The following is a 14,408-nucleotide window of genomic DNA, read 5'->3' as shown; positions in this document are numbered from 1 at the left end:
GATGTTTATAATTTGCAATAATATGCTACAGTTATGAATTTCTTAAAATTTTGCAATTTTAAAAATTTGTACTTATTTAAAATAATGAACCTTTATATAATGAGAGATTTCTAAAAATTTAAATAAAAATTGAATGATCAAGTATTTTTCTAATGATTTTTGTGGCAATAATAATAAATGTATTATGCAAAGAATTAAAAACAATAATTGGTCACTGCAGACTTTTCCATAAGACAGTTTTAGTAGTCTACCTTCGGTGAAATATCCACATATTTAAAATTTTGTAATCTATTGCTTATAATAATTTTATAATTTATAGTAGAGATTTCAAAGAATTCTTTGGGTGATAATTTGGATTATATGCACTCCATTTTTATTAGGAATGCAGATTCTTGATACACTGGTGAACTACAACTTTTTCTAACTTATTAATAACTATGTTTTAACATGGTTTATATACAAGTCAATTCTGAATATATATAATTATACTGTGTTTTTTAGTAATTCATGACATCAACTGTGAAGTTATAGCATCTAAAATGGATCTCATCATGTTCAAAACCATATTAAATGCTGTTAAAAGGACAGTGAATTTCACTATCCTTTTGAAATTAAGTTTTGTTTTTATTAATTACTAAAAAAATTCTCAGATTGTCATTTTATTGGAAAAAGTAATAGAGTGTATCTCTTTCCTAAGATGGAGGATAAACAAAAAAGTGAATAATGAAAATACATGGTCTCTGTATAAAGCATTGTTTTCAGCTTAAAATAAGGACTTTTAGAAATATAAGCATCATTATTTTGACCAGTTAAATGTATACAAATTTCAAGAAAATTTTTTTGTGTATCCGATAGTCTCTTTAAAAATGTCATATTATTATGTCTCCCTAAGAATTTATACTAAATAGAGCAAGCCAGCCCCGAATCTAACCAAAATTTTAAACTTATTACAAATCTGGAAGATGAAAAGAAAACATTTAAGGTTCTTATTTCTTATATTTTGAGAAAGTAACTCTTATTTTCTATTGTTTTTTGTTTGTGTTTCCACTACCATACACACCCACCCCCACTTTCTCAGTCTTATTGCACTGATCCTGATCTTGTTTTGGAGCTGAAGAATCTCATTGTAATATTTGCAGATACTTTGCAAGTAAGTAATAACCTATGTTCAACTAATGGCTATTTTGAGCACTTGAAAACATATAAAATATAGACTGAGCTCATTGACTTTCTTATGGATTAATGATAGTGACATAGTAATAATAAATGCTGACTTTTAGATTGGTATTCATCTATTCTCTAGGGCTGTTTATGCTGTCACTTTCCCAGTTGTGCAGCTTCAAGGGAGCTCAGGAAATATTACCGTCTTTTAAAATATTGAGCATTCAGTTAGAATATTTAAAGTATTTTTGCAATTAAAAAAAAAGAACAAATGGTGTAGTGAAAAGAACTCTGAACTAGAAATTAGGAGACTTAAGTACTGCTTTGGGGTAGGGAGAGTGGGTTATGGAATCACACAGCACATACCCTGACTTTGTTCTTCACCTGTATTGTTGACTAATTGCATGCCTGCAAGTTCTCTGAGCTTTAGATCATTTGTGAAAATGGGCTTAATAATTAATAGTTTCCAGAATTATTTAATTTTTGAGTGTGATACTTTATGTGAAAACACACTGAAATCTGTATACACTGATTTTGCTCCTAATTTCAAGTCTGACATATATTCTGTGACTGAGAAAATCACTTTATTTCTTTGAGTTTTTTTCTTATGAAAATAAGATTAAATTATCTCAAATCTCAGTGTTCTTGTTATTTTTGTTGTCCAAACTTTAAGGCCTGTAGCTTGTCCCTCCTTGATCACAGATAGACTTGATTGCATTTTGTTTCCTGCGTTAAATGATTGGAATTTTCTGATTAGAAAGAACTTGTTGTGCAGTACAGGTGCATTTTCCCAAATGTGATAGGAGATACTGCTTTTGAAAAGGATTTATGTTCAAAAGTGTTCTGGAAATGTTAAGTGGAGTAAAGCAGATTTCTTCATTTTTCTCAGAGCAAATTTATACTGCAAGGTTCCAAAAGGGAGGTGACTATGCAGTATTTTCCCAGTATATTTGACTTTTGGATCATTCCTTCCCTCTCCCTTAGAACATCTCTTAGATTAGAACTTCATATGTATATGCTTTGGGAAATTCTGATTAAATTATTTGCTTGATCACAAGAGTCTTTGCATCCTAGATTGACAGTTGTCTACTTTATTCTTAAACTTAGGAGAAGATTCGACAAGCTCCTTTAGTAAATTATTCTGTTGCCTTACATCTTTATTTGTTTCATTTATCTTTATGCAACACCAGAATAGCGTGGGTTGTTGTCATTTCCGTATATTTTGTGATAAATGTGTTTCTAATATTGATCTGTGCTCAGTTTTATTTTCTGCTGCCTTAGTTTGTTGTGCTCATTTCTAAGTAACTTGAGGAATTCTTGATATCCTTAATGACTTAAAGGGTTGCTACCCAAAGTGTCATGCAGGAACCATTTGTCTATAAACTGCTTGTTACTAGTTTGAAATGTTACTAGTTTGCGAGGTCATAACAAATAGAGCTTTCATTAGAGTATAAATTACTGTCATTAAGTACAGGTCTAGCTTAGCTCAGCTGGTATTTTGATATAGGCAAGACTTTCTCAATATAGGTACCAGCATTGATTTGTATTCTGATATGAACTTGTTATCTTTTTTGTAGACCTTAATAGTTCTCGGACTGGCACTTGAGTATGGCTGAGTCTTGAGTATTTGATATGGTTCAGAGAGAATCAAAGAATGGTAAAAGGCAATAATTAGGTAAAAGAGGCATTAGAAAAGCAAGAGTGATGGTTTCATAAATCCTTGCAAAGTATCTTTTTTATTTTATTGCTTGAAATAAGATTGAAAAAGAGAAATCAGTCCTTATTTATATAAAAATTCTATAGTGTATTCACTGCAGTGAAAATTGATGTGCTTATTATTAGGTAGTTCTTACACTGAGTTAATAAAAGCTGGCTTTTAATTTTATAACTATTGAATCTTTAGAAGGTATAATTTCATAAAAACTAATAAAAGTGTTACGTAATATTTAGTTTTTAAAAATTGGCACTTTGCTACCTTAAGGAAATTTTATTTCTGAATTGTCAGTGTTTCATCATTTTTTTTAAAAGACCTGAATAATAAGGTAAAAATGTAATACAAGAGCAGGCATTTGACTGTGGTTAAGAAGATGGTTAAGATGCATACATCTGGGCTGCCGCTGTGGCGTAGCAGGTAAAGCGGCTGCCTGCCATGCCAGCATCCCATATGGGCACTGGTTCATGTCCCAGCTGCTGCACTCCTATACAGCTCTCTGCTGCTGGCCTGGAAAAAGCAGCAGAAAATGGCCCAGGTGTTTAGGCCTTTGCTGTTCATGTGTTCATGTGGGAGACCCAGAAGAAGCTCATGGCTCCTGGCTTCAACCTGGCTCAGCTCTGACTGTTGTGGCCATCTGGGGAGTGAACCAGTGGATGAAAGATCTCTGTGTGTGTCTTCCTCTCTCTCTAACTCTGCCTTTCAAATAAATGAATAAATATTTGAAAAAAAAAAAAAAAAAGATGTCCACATCAGGATAGGCATTTGTCACAGCAATTAACATGCTAGTTGGGTGTCTCATCCTCAGTTGGAGTGTCAGGGTTTGAGTCATGACTCCACTTCCAATTCCAGCTTTCCTGCTAATGCACACTCTGGGAGGCAGCAAGTTCCTAGCTCCTGACTTTTCCCTGGACCAGCCCAGGCTGATTTGGGTATTTGGGGAGTGAAGTAGTGGATGGAGGTTCTCTTTCTCTCTTATCTTTCTGCCTGTCTCTGTCTCTGCCTTTAAAATGAATAAATAAATTTTTAAAAATTAAAAAAAAATAATGCTTTTGTCACATATCAGGATGTTTGCATTCCATACCCATCTCTGACTCCTGACTTCAGCTTCCTGCTAATATGGACCCTTGGAGGCAGCTCAAGTAGTTGAGTTCCTGCCACCTGTGTGGGAGACTTGGATTCAGTTCCTGACTCCTGGCTTCTTTCTGCCTTGTCCCAGCCCCAGCTGTTGCAGGCATTTGGGGAATGAACCAGTGAAAGGGAGATTGCTCTCTCTCTTTCTGTCTCTCACATAAGTAAATAAATAAATGCTTTAAAAGTGACACTGGCATATTTGTAGTTCTGCTTGCCACCTATTAGGCAAAGCAAAAGTAAACATTTATTGATATATTTGTTAACACTTTTTGAACATCCACTTATATTCTAGTAGTTAGTTGACATGTAAAATGATAGAGATATTAAAATCAGTAAGCTAGTAGGAACATAAAATTCCTTGACTGCAAGAAATTCACAGGTCAGTTGTAAACTAATAAGGTATTTAAGAAGGCATGATAATATAGCAATTTGTTAGAGAGCTTGGGGCTCATGAAAGATGGAAAGACTAACTTTGATTCAAGAGTTGGGGAAGGTTATATAAAGAATTGAGATGTGAACTGGGTTTTGAAGAATGAATTCAGCAAGTAGTTAAGAAAGAAAAGATATTAATGGAAAATAAGCTAACATGTGTAAAATATGGATGGAGGTATGGTATTGTGACTATAAGACTGGTTGAACTGCTTAATGGCACTTAAACTATAGTGTAGTATGTAGTTTTGAGCAAGAAAGGGCAAATAACAGTGATGTAGCAGATTGTAACAGGTTTTGTGGGACTTTAATAACATTCTGTATTTTTTTGTGTTTGTTTTTTTACTGGAGTCTCTCTAGTGAAAACCGAAGTTGCTAGACAAACTCAAAAAAAGGTGTAATGCTGTGTGCATTTTGTAGTTTTTAACCAGGGGAATGACATTATCAGATTCATGCTTTTGAGTGGTAATTTTGAGAGTCTGGCAGTCTTTTGAAAGAGGGACATGCTTGATAAATTGTATTGATGATAGAACCATTATCACAGATAGGAACTAAGACGAAATACTTCATGTAACTGAGGTGCTTTCTTAGCCAACTGAGTAGAAACACCTAAAAGATGTTGGAATTAAATATTTAGAAATTAGAGGAGTCTGGCTAGAGATACATATTCAGAATAATCATGAAAATTAGTGTTTAAAGTTCTTAGAATTGAGAGTGCCCTAGAGAGAAAAAGAATATGGATAGAGGTTAAACAGGAAACTGGAAGCACCGTTCATAAAAGTGAAAGAACAGAGAGTGAGTGACCTTATACAATTCAAAGCAGAAGACTTTCAAGAAAGAGAGGTCAGGGAGAGTGGATCATTTAATTTTGTATAGGAGATAATCTATGACATTTTTGAGAACAGTATAAACAAACGAATAGGAGTTGGGAATTAGATTGTGTGGATGTTTGGCTATGAAAGTAGTGACAGAGGGAGAGAGCTGGTGGTCAAAGAAAACTGAGGGAAGACTTTGTTGTTCTTAGTTTTAAAATGATAGGCAATTTAGCATGTTTATTTAGCCAAAGGAAAGGAACCAGGGGGATGTGGTAGCATAATAGGATGAGCAGATAATCCATGGAGAGTTCCTACTGGAGATAGGATCAAGAAGAAAGATGAAGAGATAAATCTTGGAGAGGAAATCAGATAACCCTTTGAGGTGAGAGAAAATGTTGGTCATGACATGGGTAATTTTTCAATGAATTGGAGTTGAGCAAGAATGAACTTTCAGAGTCTGTGTTTTATGGAAAGATCTAAATCTTCCCTGAATAACAAAGTCAGTGTTGAAGGTGCAAAAGGAAGCCAGCATGTTTAGATAGAATCTGTTCCTTTTTCTTCTTGTGCCCTATTTAGGCATCATTTCCAACACACAATGTAGATTACTAATTGTGAATTTTTTCTCTACTTCTGTCTTCTAATTTAAAAAAAAATTTATTTATTTATTTGAGAGGTAGAGTTACAGACAGTGAGGGGGAGAGACAGAGAGAAAGGTCTTCCATCTGCTGGTTCACACCCCAATTGGCTGCAATGGCTGGAGCTGTGCAGATCCGAAGCCAGGAGCCAGGAGCTTCCTCCAAGTCTCCCACACAGATGCAGGGGCCCAAGCACTTGGGCCATCTTCTGCTTTCCCAGGCCACAGCAGAGAGCTGGATTGAAAGAGGAGCAGCCGGGACGTGAACTGGCACCCATATGGGATGTCAGCACCACAGGCTGAGGATTAACCTACCGCACCACAGCACCAGTCCCTCTAATACTTTTCTAAAGTGAATATGTAATTCTGACTAAAAGAGAAGGGAATAATCCCAGTCCACTAAGCTCTTCTAGGCCTCTTTCTTACTTTATGCTGTCTAGTAGAATGTCAAAAGGTTATATGTATTCATTCATACTTTGGGAATGATATATACAATGTGATTTCCTCCAAATGATTTTCTAGTATACCCAAGATTTTAATAAATATTTTAATACACTTGTTTATTTGCTTTTTTTTTTAATTTTAGGAATATGGTTTCCCAGTGAATCGACTCTTTGACCTTTTATTTGAAATAAGAGATCAGTACAATGAAACACTGCTTAAGAAATGGGCTGGAGTTTTCAGGTGAGTCTAAGCCATGATGTCTTAATGCAATGAATAAGTTTCTCAAATGCTAAAGTAATTAATTTTGCATATTATGGCAAAATATATGTAACATAAAATTTAATGTTTCAAGTACTTTTTCAATGGAAGGGTCAGTAGTGTTAAGCACATTCACATTGTGGAAGTGATTACCACCAGCCATCTCCAGAACTTTTTCATCTTTCTAGATGGAAACTCTGTACCCATTTAATAATAACTCTTTATTTCTCCCTTTTCCCAGTTCCTGGCTACCACCATTCTACTTTGTCTCTAAAATTTGACTACTCTAGATACCTCATGTGATGGGGATCATATGATATTTGTCCTTTTGTGTCTGGAGAGTTTTACTTAGCATAATATCATAACCAAAGTTCATCCATATTGTAGTATGTGTCAGAATTTCCTTTTTAAAGGCTGAATAGTATTCCATTGCATGTATATAGCGCATTTTGCTTATCTGTTCATCCTCCAATGGCCTTTTGAGTTGTTTCTACATTTGGTGCATGCTGTTGTGAACATGAGGAAATATAGATTATGTTCAAGCTCCTGCTTTCAGATCCTGTGAGTTTATGCCAGAACTAAATTACTAAAACATGCAGTAAATATATCTTTTATTTTTTGAGGAACTTCCATACTGTTTTCCATAATGCCTTTTATTATATATAGTAAAATTTTAATTATACTTACTTTTCTAATAACTGTAATTTTTCCCAATAAATTATAAGAGACTTCCAAGGATATAAGTTTTCAAAGGTATTTTGTATTAGAAACTGAAATTTATAGCTTTTAAGTTTTGTTTTTGGGTAAGTTATATTTTTACAAACAGTATAACTAGACTGTAAATCTGAAAGAGGTGGTTAGTATAGCAGTTGAGACACTTGCATCCCATATCAGAATGCCTGGGTTCAGTTCCTGGCTCTAGCTTCTAACTTGAGCTTTCTGCTATTGCAGACCCTGGGAGGCAGAAGTTAATGGCTCAAGTCATTGGGTTCCTACCACCCCCGTGGGAGACCTAAATTGAGTTCCAGCTCCCAACTTGGCTGTCAGCCATTGCAGGCATTTAGGGAGTAAATTGGTTAGTAGGAGCTCTCTCTTTGTGTCTGTCTACCTCTTAAATAAATAAGTGTAATTTTTAAGAATCTTAAAGCATCTAAAAAGGAAAATTACTTTTGCTATAACCACTTGCCTACAGGACATGGACTCAACATATTTCAATATCTGTATGACTTTTTATTGCCTGGATTTGAGTTTTAGCTTCACTCCTAACTTCAGCTTCTGCTAATGTGCATCATGGGAGGCAGCAGATGTTGGTTCAACTACTTGGGTGTCACCCACATGTCAGACCTGATGGAGTTCCCAGCTCCTAGCTTTAGCCTCACCTAGCCCCATCTGTTGTGGGCATTGGAAGTTAACCAGCACATGAGAATTTCTCTCTCTCTCTAACTCTGCCTTTCACATAAATAAATATATATATATACATATACATATATATATATATATGTATATATATTTTATTTTTGACAGGCAGAGTGGACAGCGAGAGAGAGACAGAGAGAAAGGTCTTCCTTTTGCCGTTGGTTCACCCTCCAGTGGCCGCCGCGGTAGGCGCGCTGCGGCCGGCGCACCGTGCTGATCCGATGGCAGGAGCCAGGTGCTTCTCCTGGTCTCCCATGGGGTGCAGGGCCCAAGCACTTGGGCCATCCTCCACTGCACTCCCTGGCCACAGCAGAGAGCTGGCCTGGAAGAGGGGCAACCGGGACAGGATCGGTGCCCCGACTGGGACTAGAACCTGGTGTGCCGGCGCCGCAAGGCGGAGGATTAGCCTATTGAGCCGCGGTGCCGGCCAAATATATATATATTTTTACAAAAAGTTGATAATTGGATAGCAGCTCCTTTAGGACAGGAGGGTTATACTGTCACAACAGAATGCCCAACTTTTCAGTGAATGAACACTGGAATTTTATTTCTTTTTTTTTTTTTTTTTTTTTTTTTGACAGGCAGAGTGGACAGTGAGAGAGAGAGAGACAGAGAGAAAGGTCTTCCTTTTTGCCGTTGGTTCACCCTCCAATGGCCGCCGCGGTAGCGCGCTGCGGCCGGCGCACCGTGCTGTTCCGATGGCAGGAGCCAGGTGCTTCTCCTGGTCTCCCATGGGGTGCAGGACCCAAGGACTTGGGCCATCCTCCACTGCACTCCCTAGCCACAGCAGAGAGCTGGCCTGGAAGAGGGGCAACCGGGACAGGATCGGTGCCCCGACCGGGACTAGAACCCGGTGTGCCGGCACCGCAAGGCGGAGGATTAGCCTAGTGAGCCGCGGCGCCGGCTGGAATTTTATTTCTTACACACATGGAAGTCTGACAGAGATCCAGGCTATTTGCATATGTGATTCTACCTTTTTAGCATGTTTTTGTCTTCCTTGTCACCTAGGAAAGAGGACTATATACTTGGCTCGTAAATACTTTAGACTCAAGCAACACAGATCACTTCCAGTCATAGTTGAGTACTGCAAACTAGTCATATGGCCATGCCTAATGGCAGAGGACTGTGTATGAAAGCACATGGGTATTTGATGAGTAGTAAATACCTCTGTCTCACTAACTATAAAAGGTCGTTTTTCTAGTTAAAACATTATAAAGAGATGAAACAAATATAAAACATTGCTTTGATCTTCAAGAACTGATAATCTATTTGGGAAGAGAGAAGACACAAGATACAACTATCAAGAAGTGTGACTGAAATACTCTTCATCTTAAGGACCTGCTTTTAGTTACAGATAACAATGTTTTCCAGACTTTGTCATATTGAGAATGTTCTAGACTAAAAACTGAAGTGCTGAGAGGATGTAAAATAAAGTAGTAGAAAGAGGAGATTGTGTATGAATCTTGAAAAACTAGACTTATTTGGTGTTGAATTTCAGAATTTTAGACGATTATATAATGCTTTCCTATTTGGAACTTTAATTGACAAGAAATGCTTTTGTAGTAGTTGGGTTTTTTTTAAGTTATTGTCTTATATCACCCTAATGATATGTTTTTTAATAATGTGTTTTCAATTCTCATTTCTCAACAGGGACATTTTTGAAGAAGATAATTATAGCCCCATTCCTATTGTCAGTGAAGAAGAATATAAAATTATCATCAGCAAATTTCCCTTCCAAGATCCAGACCTTGAAAAGGTACCCGTTAGTTTATAATTTGTGAATTTTCTTAAAAATAAATTAATGATGCTTATTAGTTTATAAAATTAACCTTACACTGTAAGTAGGAATTACTTCTTTTGGTTCGTGTGTATGTATGAGAAAATTTTATTTTGATAACTTCTAAAGATTGTGTTACTATTACAACTTCTTTGATGAAATTAAGAGGGGACTTTCCTGGAAGTACTAAAAGTAGCTGTCCCAAATGTTAGGTAGATTCCCAGAGCAGGTGTTACTAATATTGGGTAGATTCTGCATTAGATATATCCTGTGTTGAATATCTTACAGTATATTAAGAGGATGTTCTAGGGAGAGGAGAATTTTATTTTTTAAAAAACTTTTATTTAATATAAATTTTGGAAGTACAACTTTTGGATTATAGCAGTTCTCCCCCCCCACCCCCGCATAGCCACCCTCCCACCCGCATACCATCCCATCTACTCCCTCTGCCATCCCATTCTTCATCAAGATTCATTTTTAATTATCTTTATATACAGAAGATCAACTTAGTATATACTAAGTAAAGATTTCAACAGTTTGCACCCACACAGACACACAAAGTATAAAGAACTGTTTGAATACTAGTTTTACTGTTAATTCGCATAGTGCAACACATTAAGGACAGAGATCCTACATGGGGAGTAAGTGCACAGTGACTCCTGTTGTTGATTTAACAATTGACACTCTTTATTTATGATGTCAGTAATCACCCAAGGCTCTTGTCATGAGCTGCCAAGGCTATGGAAGCCTCTGAGTTCACAAACTCTGATCTTATTTAGACAAGGCCATAATCAAAGTGGAAGTTCTCTCTTCCCTTCAGAGAAAGATACTTCCTTCTTTTATTTTTTATTTATATATTTGAGAGGTAGAGTTACAGACAGTGAGAGGGATAGAGAGAGAAAGGTCTTCTTTCCGTTGGTTCACTCCCCAAATGGCTGCAATAGTCGGAGCTGTACCAATCCAAAGCCAGGAGCCAGGTGCCTCTTCCTGGTCTCCCATGCGGGTGCAGGTACCCAGGACTTGGGTAGTTTTCTGCTGCTTTCCTAGGCCACAGCAGAAAGCTGTATTGGAAGAGGAGCAGCTGGGGCTAGAACTGGTGCCCATATGGGATGCTGGTGCTGCAGGCGGAGGATTAACCTACTGCACCATAGCAGCAGCCCCGGTACCTCCTTCTTTGATGGCCTGTTCTTTCCACTGGGATCTCACTCACAGAGATCTTTCATTTAGGTCATTTTTTTTGCCACAGTGTCTTGGCTTTCCATGCCTGAGAAACTCTCATGGGCTTTTTAGCCAGATCTGAATGTCTCAAGGGCTGATTCTAAGGCCAGAGTGCTGTTTAGGGCATTTGCCATTCTTTCTATGAGTCTGCTGTGTATCTCGCTTCCCATGTTGGATCATTCTCTCCTTTTTAATTCTATCAATTATTATTAGCAGACACTGGTCTTGTTTATGTGATCCCTTTGACACTTAATCCTAACTTTGTGATCAATTATGAACTTAAACTGATCATTTAACTAGTAAGATGGCATTGGTACATGCCAACTTAATGGGATTTGGAGTCCCATGGCACATTTCTGGCTCTACCATTAGGGGTAAGTCCGAGTGAGCGTGTGCCGAACTGTACAACTCCTCACTCTCTTATTCCCACTCTTATTTTTAACAGGAATCAATTTTCAGTTAAATTTAAACACCCAAGAATAATTTTGTATTAATTAAAGAGTTCAACCAATGGTATTAAGTAGAACAAGAAAATACTAAAAAGAATAAAATAATAAGCTTTTCCTCGACAGCCAGGACAAAGGCTGATCAAGTCATTATTTCTCATAGTGTCAGTTTCACTTCTACAGGTTTCATTGTAGGTGTTCAGTTAGTTGTCATGGATCAGGGAGAACATATGATATTTGTCCCTTTGGGACTGGCTTATTTCACAGGAGAATTTATTTTAAATGTCTGTTACTGTGAAGCATTTTATTTTATGGCTTAAAAATTTTTTTTAGAAGTTTTATTTATTTGAAAGGCAGAATGACAGAGAGAGAGAATGGGAGAAAGAAACTGATCTCTTCCATGTGCTAGAAGCATTCCACAAATGCTTACAACAGCCGTGACTGGATGAGGCTGAAGCCAGCAGCCTGGAGCTCAGTCTGGATCTCCCACATGAGTAGCAGGGACTCAGGTACTTTAGCTGTCTCCAGCTGTCTCCCTGGATGCATAGTGGCAGGAAGCTTGGATCCGAAGTGGAGCAGCCAGGCCTTAAACAGGCAGTCTGATTTGGGATTCAGGCATCCCAAGCAGCAACTTAGCCACTACACCAAATGGCTACCCCTTGTGACTATTTTTTTTTTTTTTTTGACAAGCAGAGTTGACAGTGAGAGAGAGAGAAAGGTCTTCCTTCCATTGGTTCACCCCCCCCCCCCCCCCAAATCGCACTGCGCCAATCTGAAGCCAGGAGCCAGGCACTTCCTCCTGGTCTCCCATGCAGGTGCAGGGCTCAAGCACTTGGGCCATCCTCCACTGCCTTCCCAGGCCACAGCAGAGAGCTGGACTGGAAGAGGAGCAACCGGGACAGAACTGGCGCCCCAACCATGACTAGAACCTGGAGTACTGGCGCCGCAGGTGGAGGATTAGCCTAGTGAGCCGCAATGCCGGCCCCCATGTGACTTTTTAAAGGAACTATATTTCTATTAAACTTTACTTTGCTTGAATAAAAAATATATAAAGTAGTAATTACCTGAAAATTTCTTCCTGAAGTAGGACTATATATTTTTTTTAGTTAAAATATCTTAACTAAAGAGTAGAAAAAGGAAATAAAGCAACAGTTGCATTTGTGATTCTACCTCCATCGCATGTTTTTGACTTCCTTGTCACCATAGGAAGGAAGGCTACACAATTGGCTCCTAAGTGCTTTAAACTCCAAGCAACACAGATCATTTCCAGTCGTTCTGGGAATGCATGAGTGCATTTGTATGTAAATGCATGCATATGTATGCAGTTACATACACATTGCACCTATCTAGTGTGTCTGGATAGAAACAGATCTCATGAGGGAAGATTGTCATATTTCCTGTAACTTTTAAAATTCTCTTTATCCTTGTTTTTCCTTTCACTTGTCATTTTTTCAACTCTTTATAATTTAATTCTTTCCTGTGTTTTTAAAAAGGATTTATTTATTTGAAAGGCAGTGTTAGAGAGAGAGAGAGGGACAGATAGATCTTCCATCTGTTGGTTCACTCCCCCATGAGCTGCAGTGGCCAAGGCTGGGCTAGGCTGAAGCCAGGAGCCTGGAACTCCATTTTGGTCTCCCATGTGGGTGTCAGGGGCCCAGGGGCTTGGGCCATTGTCTGCTGCTTTCCCAGGCATGTTAGCAGGGAGCAGAATAGAAAGTAGAGTAGCCAGGACTTGAATCGGCACTCATACGGATGCTGGCATTGAAGGAAGCACTCATACACCTGCTGTGCTTCAACACTGGTTTCTTTCCTATGTTTTGATCCCTTTGGAGTTATCCAGAGTGAATTTTAAGTGAATTGTATGCATTGTAATTTTTGTCATACTTCTATACATAAATTAAGCATATTTTGTATCATATAACCAAGTAATTACATGCAGCTTTAAAATTTTCTTTTTCAAAAATAAATCTCTGTTGTTTTCATTTTTATTCATTCTCATTTTATTTGAAAGCTGGGAAGAAAGAAAGAGAGAGATCTTCTATCTTTGGATTCACTACCCCAAATGCCCACAAAAATCAGGGCTGGGGCAGGCCAAATCCAGGAGCTAGGAGCTCAGTCCAGGTTTCCCATGTGAATGGCAGGGAGCCAAATAAATGAGCCATCACCTGCTGCCTCCTTTCGTATGCGGTAGGAGGCTGGGCTCAGAATCTGAGCCAGGACTCAAACTTGGGCATTCTAGGGGGATGTAGGTGTCCCAAATGGTGTCTTAACTGCTGCAACAAATGCCAACACGTAAATGCATGGCTTTTAGATTTTAGCTAACAGTGTCATTGCATATATGTAACAGCTGTGTTTTAATATACAAAAAACCCGGGATAATTATTCTAATACTGTCTTTTTTGAAAGCACAACCAGATTTGTCTGTGTCAAGAAATATTACCAAATTAGTCTCTGCTACATGACTTGATTTTTTATTGTTTTAGTTACTTGTAATAATGAGTTTATTCAGGCTATAGTATTTATATAAAGAACACTGGACCAGGTGTTGATTTACATGCTGGTTCTACCTGTGACTTATGAGCTAATGACCTACCTTATTTGGGCAGTTGTATGTTGTTTTTCAAATAAGGAGGTTGAACCAAATAATCTTTAATGTTCCTTGTAATTATACTAAACTACTCTAAATAAGTTTACAATTAAAAGAAAATTTAACTTTGTTTATTGAGAGCTTCCAGTATTTGCAGTAGCTCCCTTAGGACTGTGCTCCCAAGGAATTTTATCCATTGGTCCATAGTTCTACATGCAGAAAGACTGTAATTCTAATATAAAACACAGGTCCATTAAGCACAAGAGATGGAGACTAAAAAAAAAAAATGTAATTGGAGGCAGGCATTTGGCATAAGAGTTAGGATGCTGCTTAAAACACCCACATCCCATATTTGAGCATCTGGGTTAGAGTCCTGGC

General features: G+C 37.7%; 1 protein-coding gene across 1 annotated transcript in view; it reads left to right on the top strand.

Annotated features, from left to right (window-relative positions):
- EXOC6 (exocyst complex component 6) overlaps window positions 1-14,408 on the top strand; it is a 188,924-nt gene that overhangs the window by 76,335 nt on the left and 98,181 nt on the right. The window contains exons 12-14 of the mRNA XM_062214680.1: window positions 1,079-1,150; window positions 6,471-6,568; window positions 9,653-9,758. Of these exons, the coding sequence (XP_062070664.1) occupies window positions 1,079-1,150; window positions 6,471-6,568; window positions 9,653-9,758 (276 nt within the window). The remainder of the gene's footprint in view (window positions 1-1,078; window positions 1,151-6,470; window positions 6,569-9,652; window positions 9,759-14,408) is intronic.

This window comes from Lepus europaeus, chromosome 17 (assembly GCF_033115175.1).
Source record: "Lepus europaeus isolate LE1 chromosome 17, mLepTim1.pri, whole genome shotgun sequence".
In the NCBI taxonomy this organism is placed as follows: Eukaryota; Metazoa; Chordata; class Mammalia; order Lagomorpha; family Leporidae; genus Lepus; species Lepus europaeus.
Note: the sequence above shows the minus strand (reverse complement) of the source record. Positions and strands in the feature narration are given on the sequence as shown.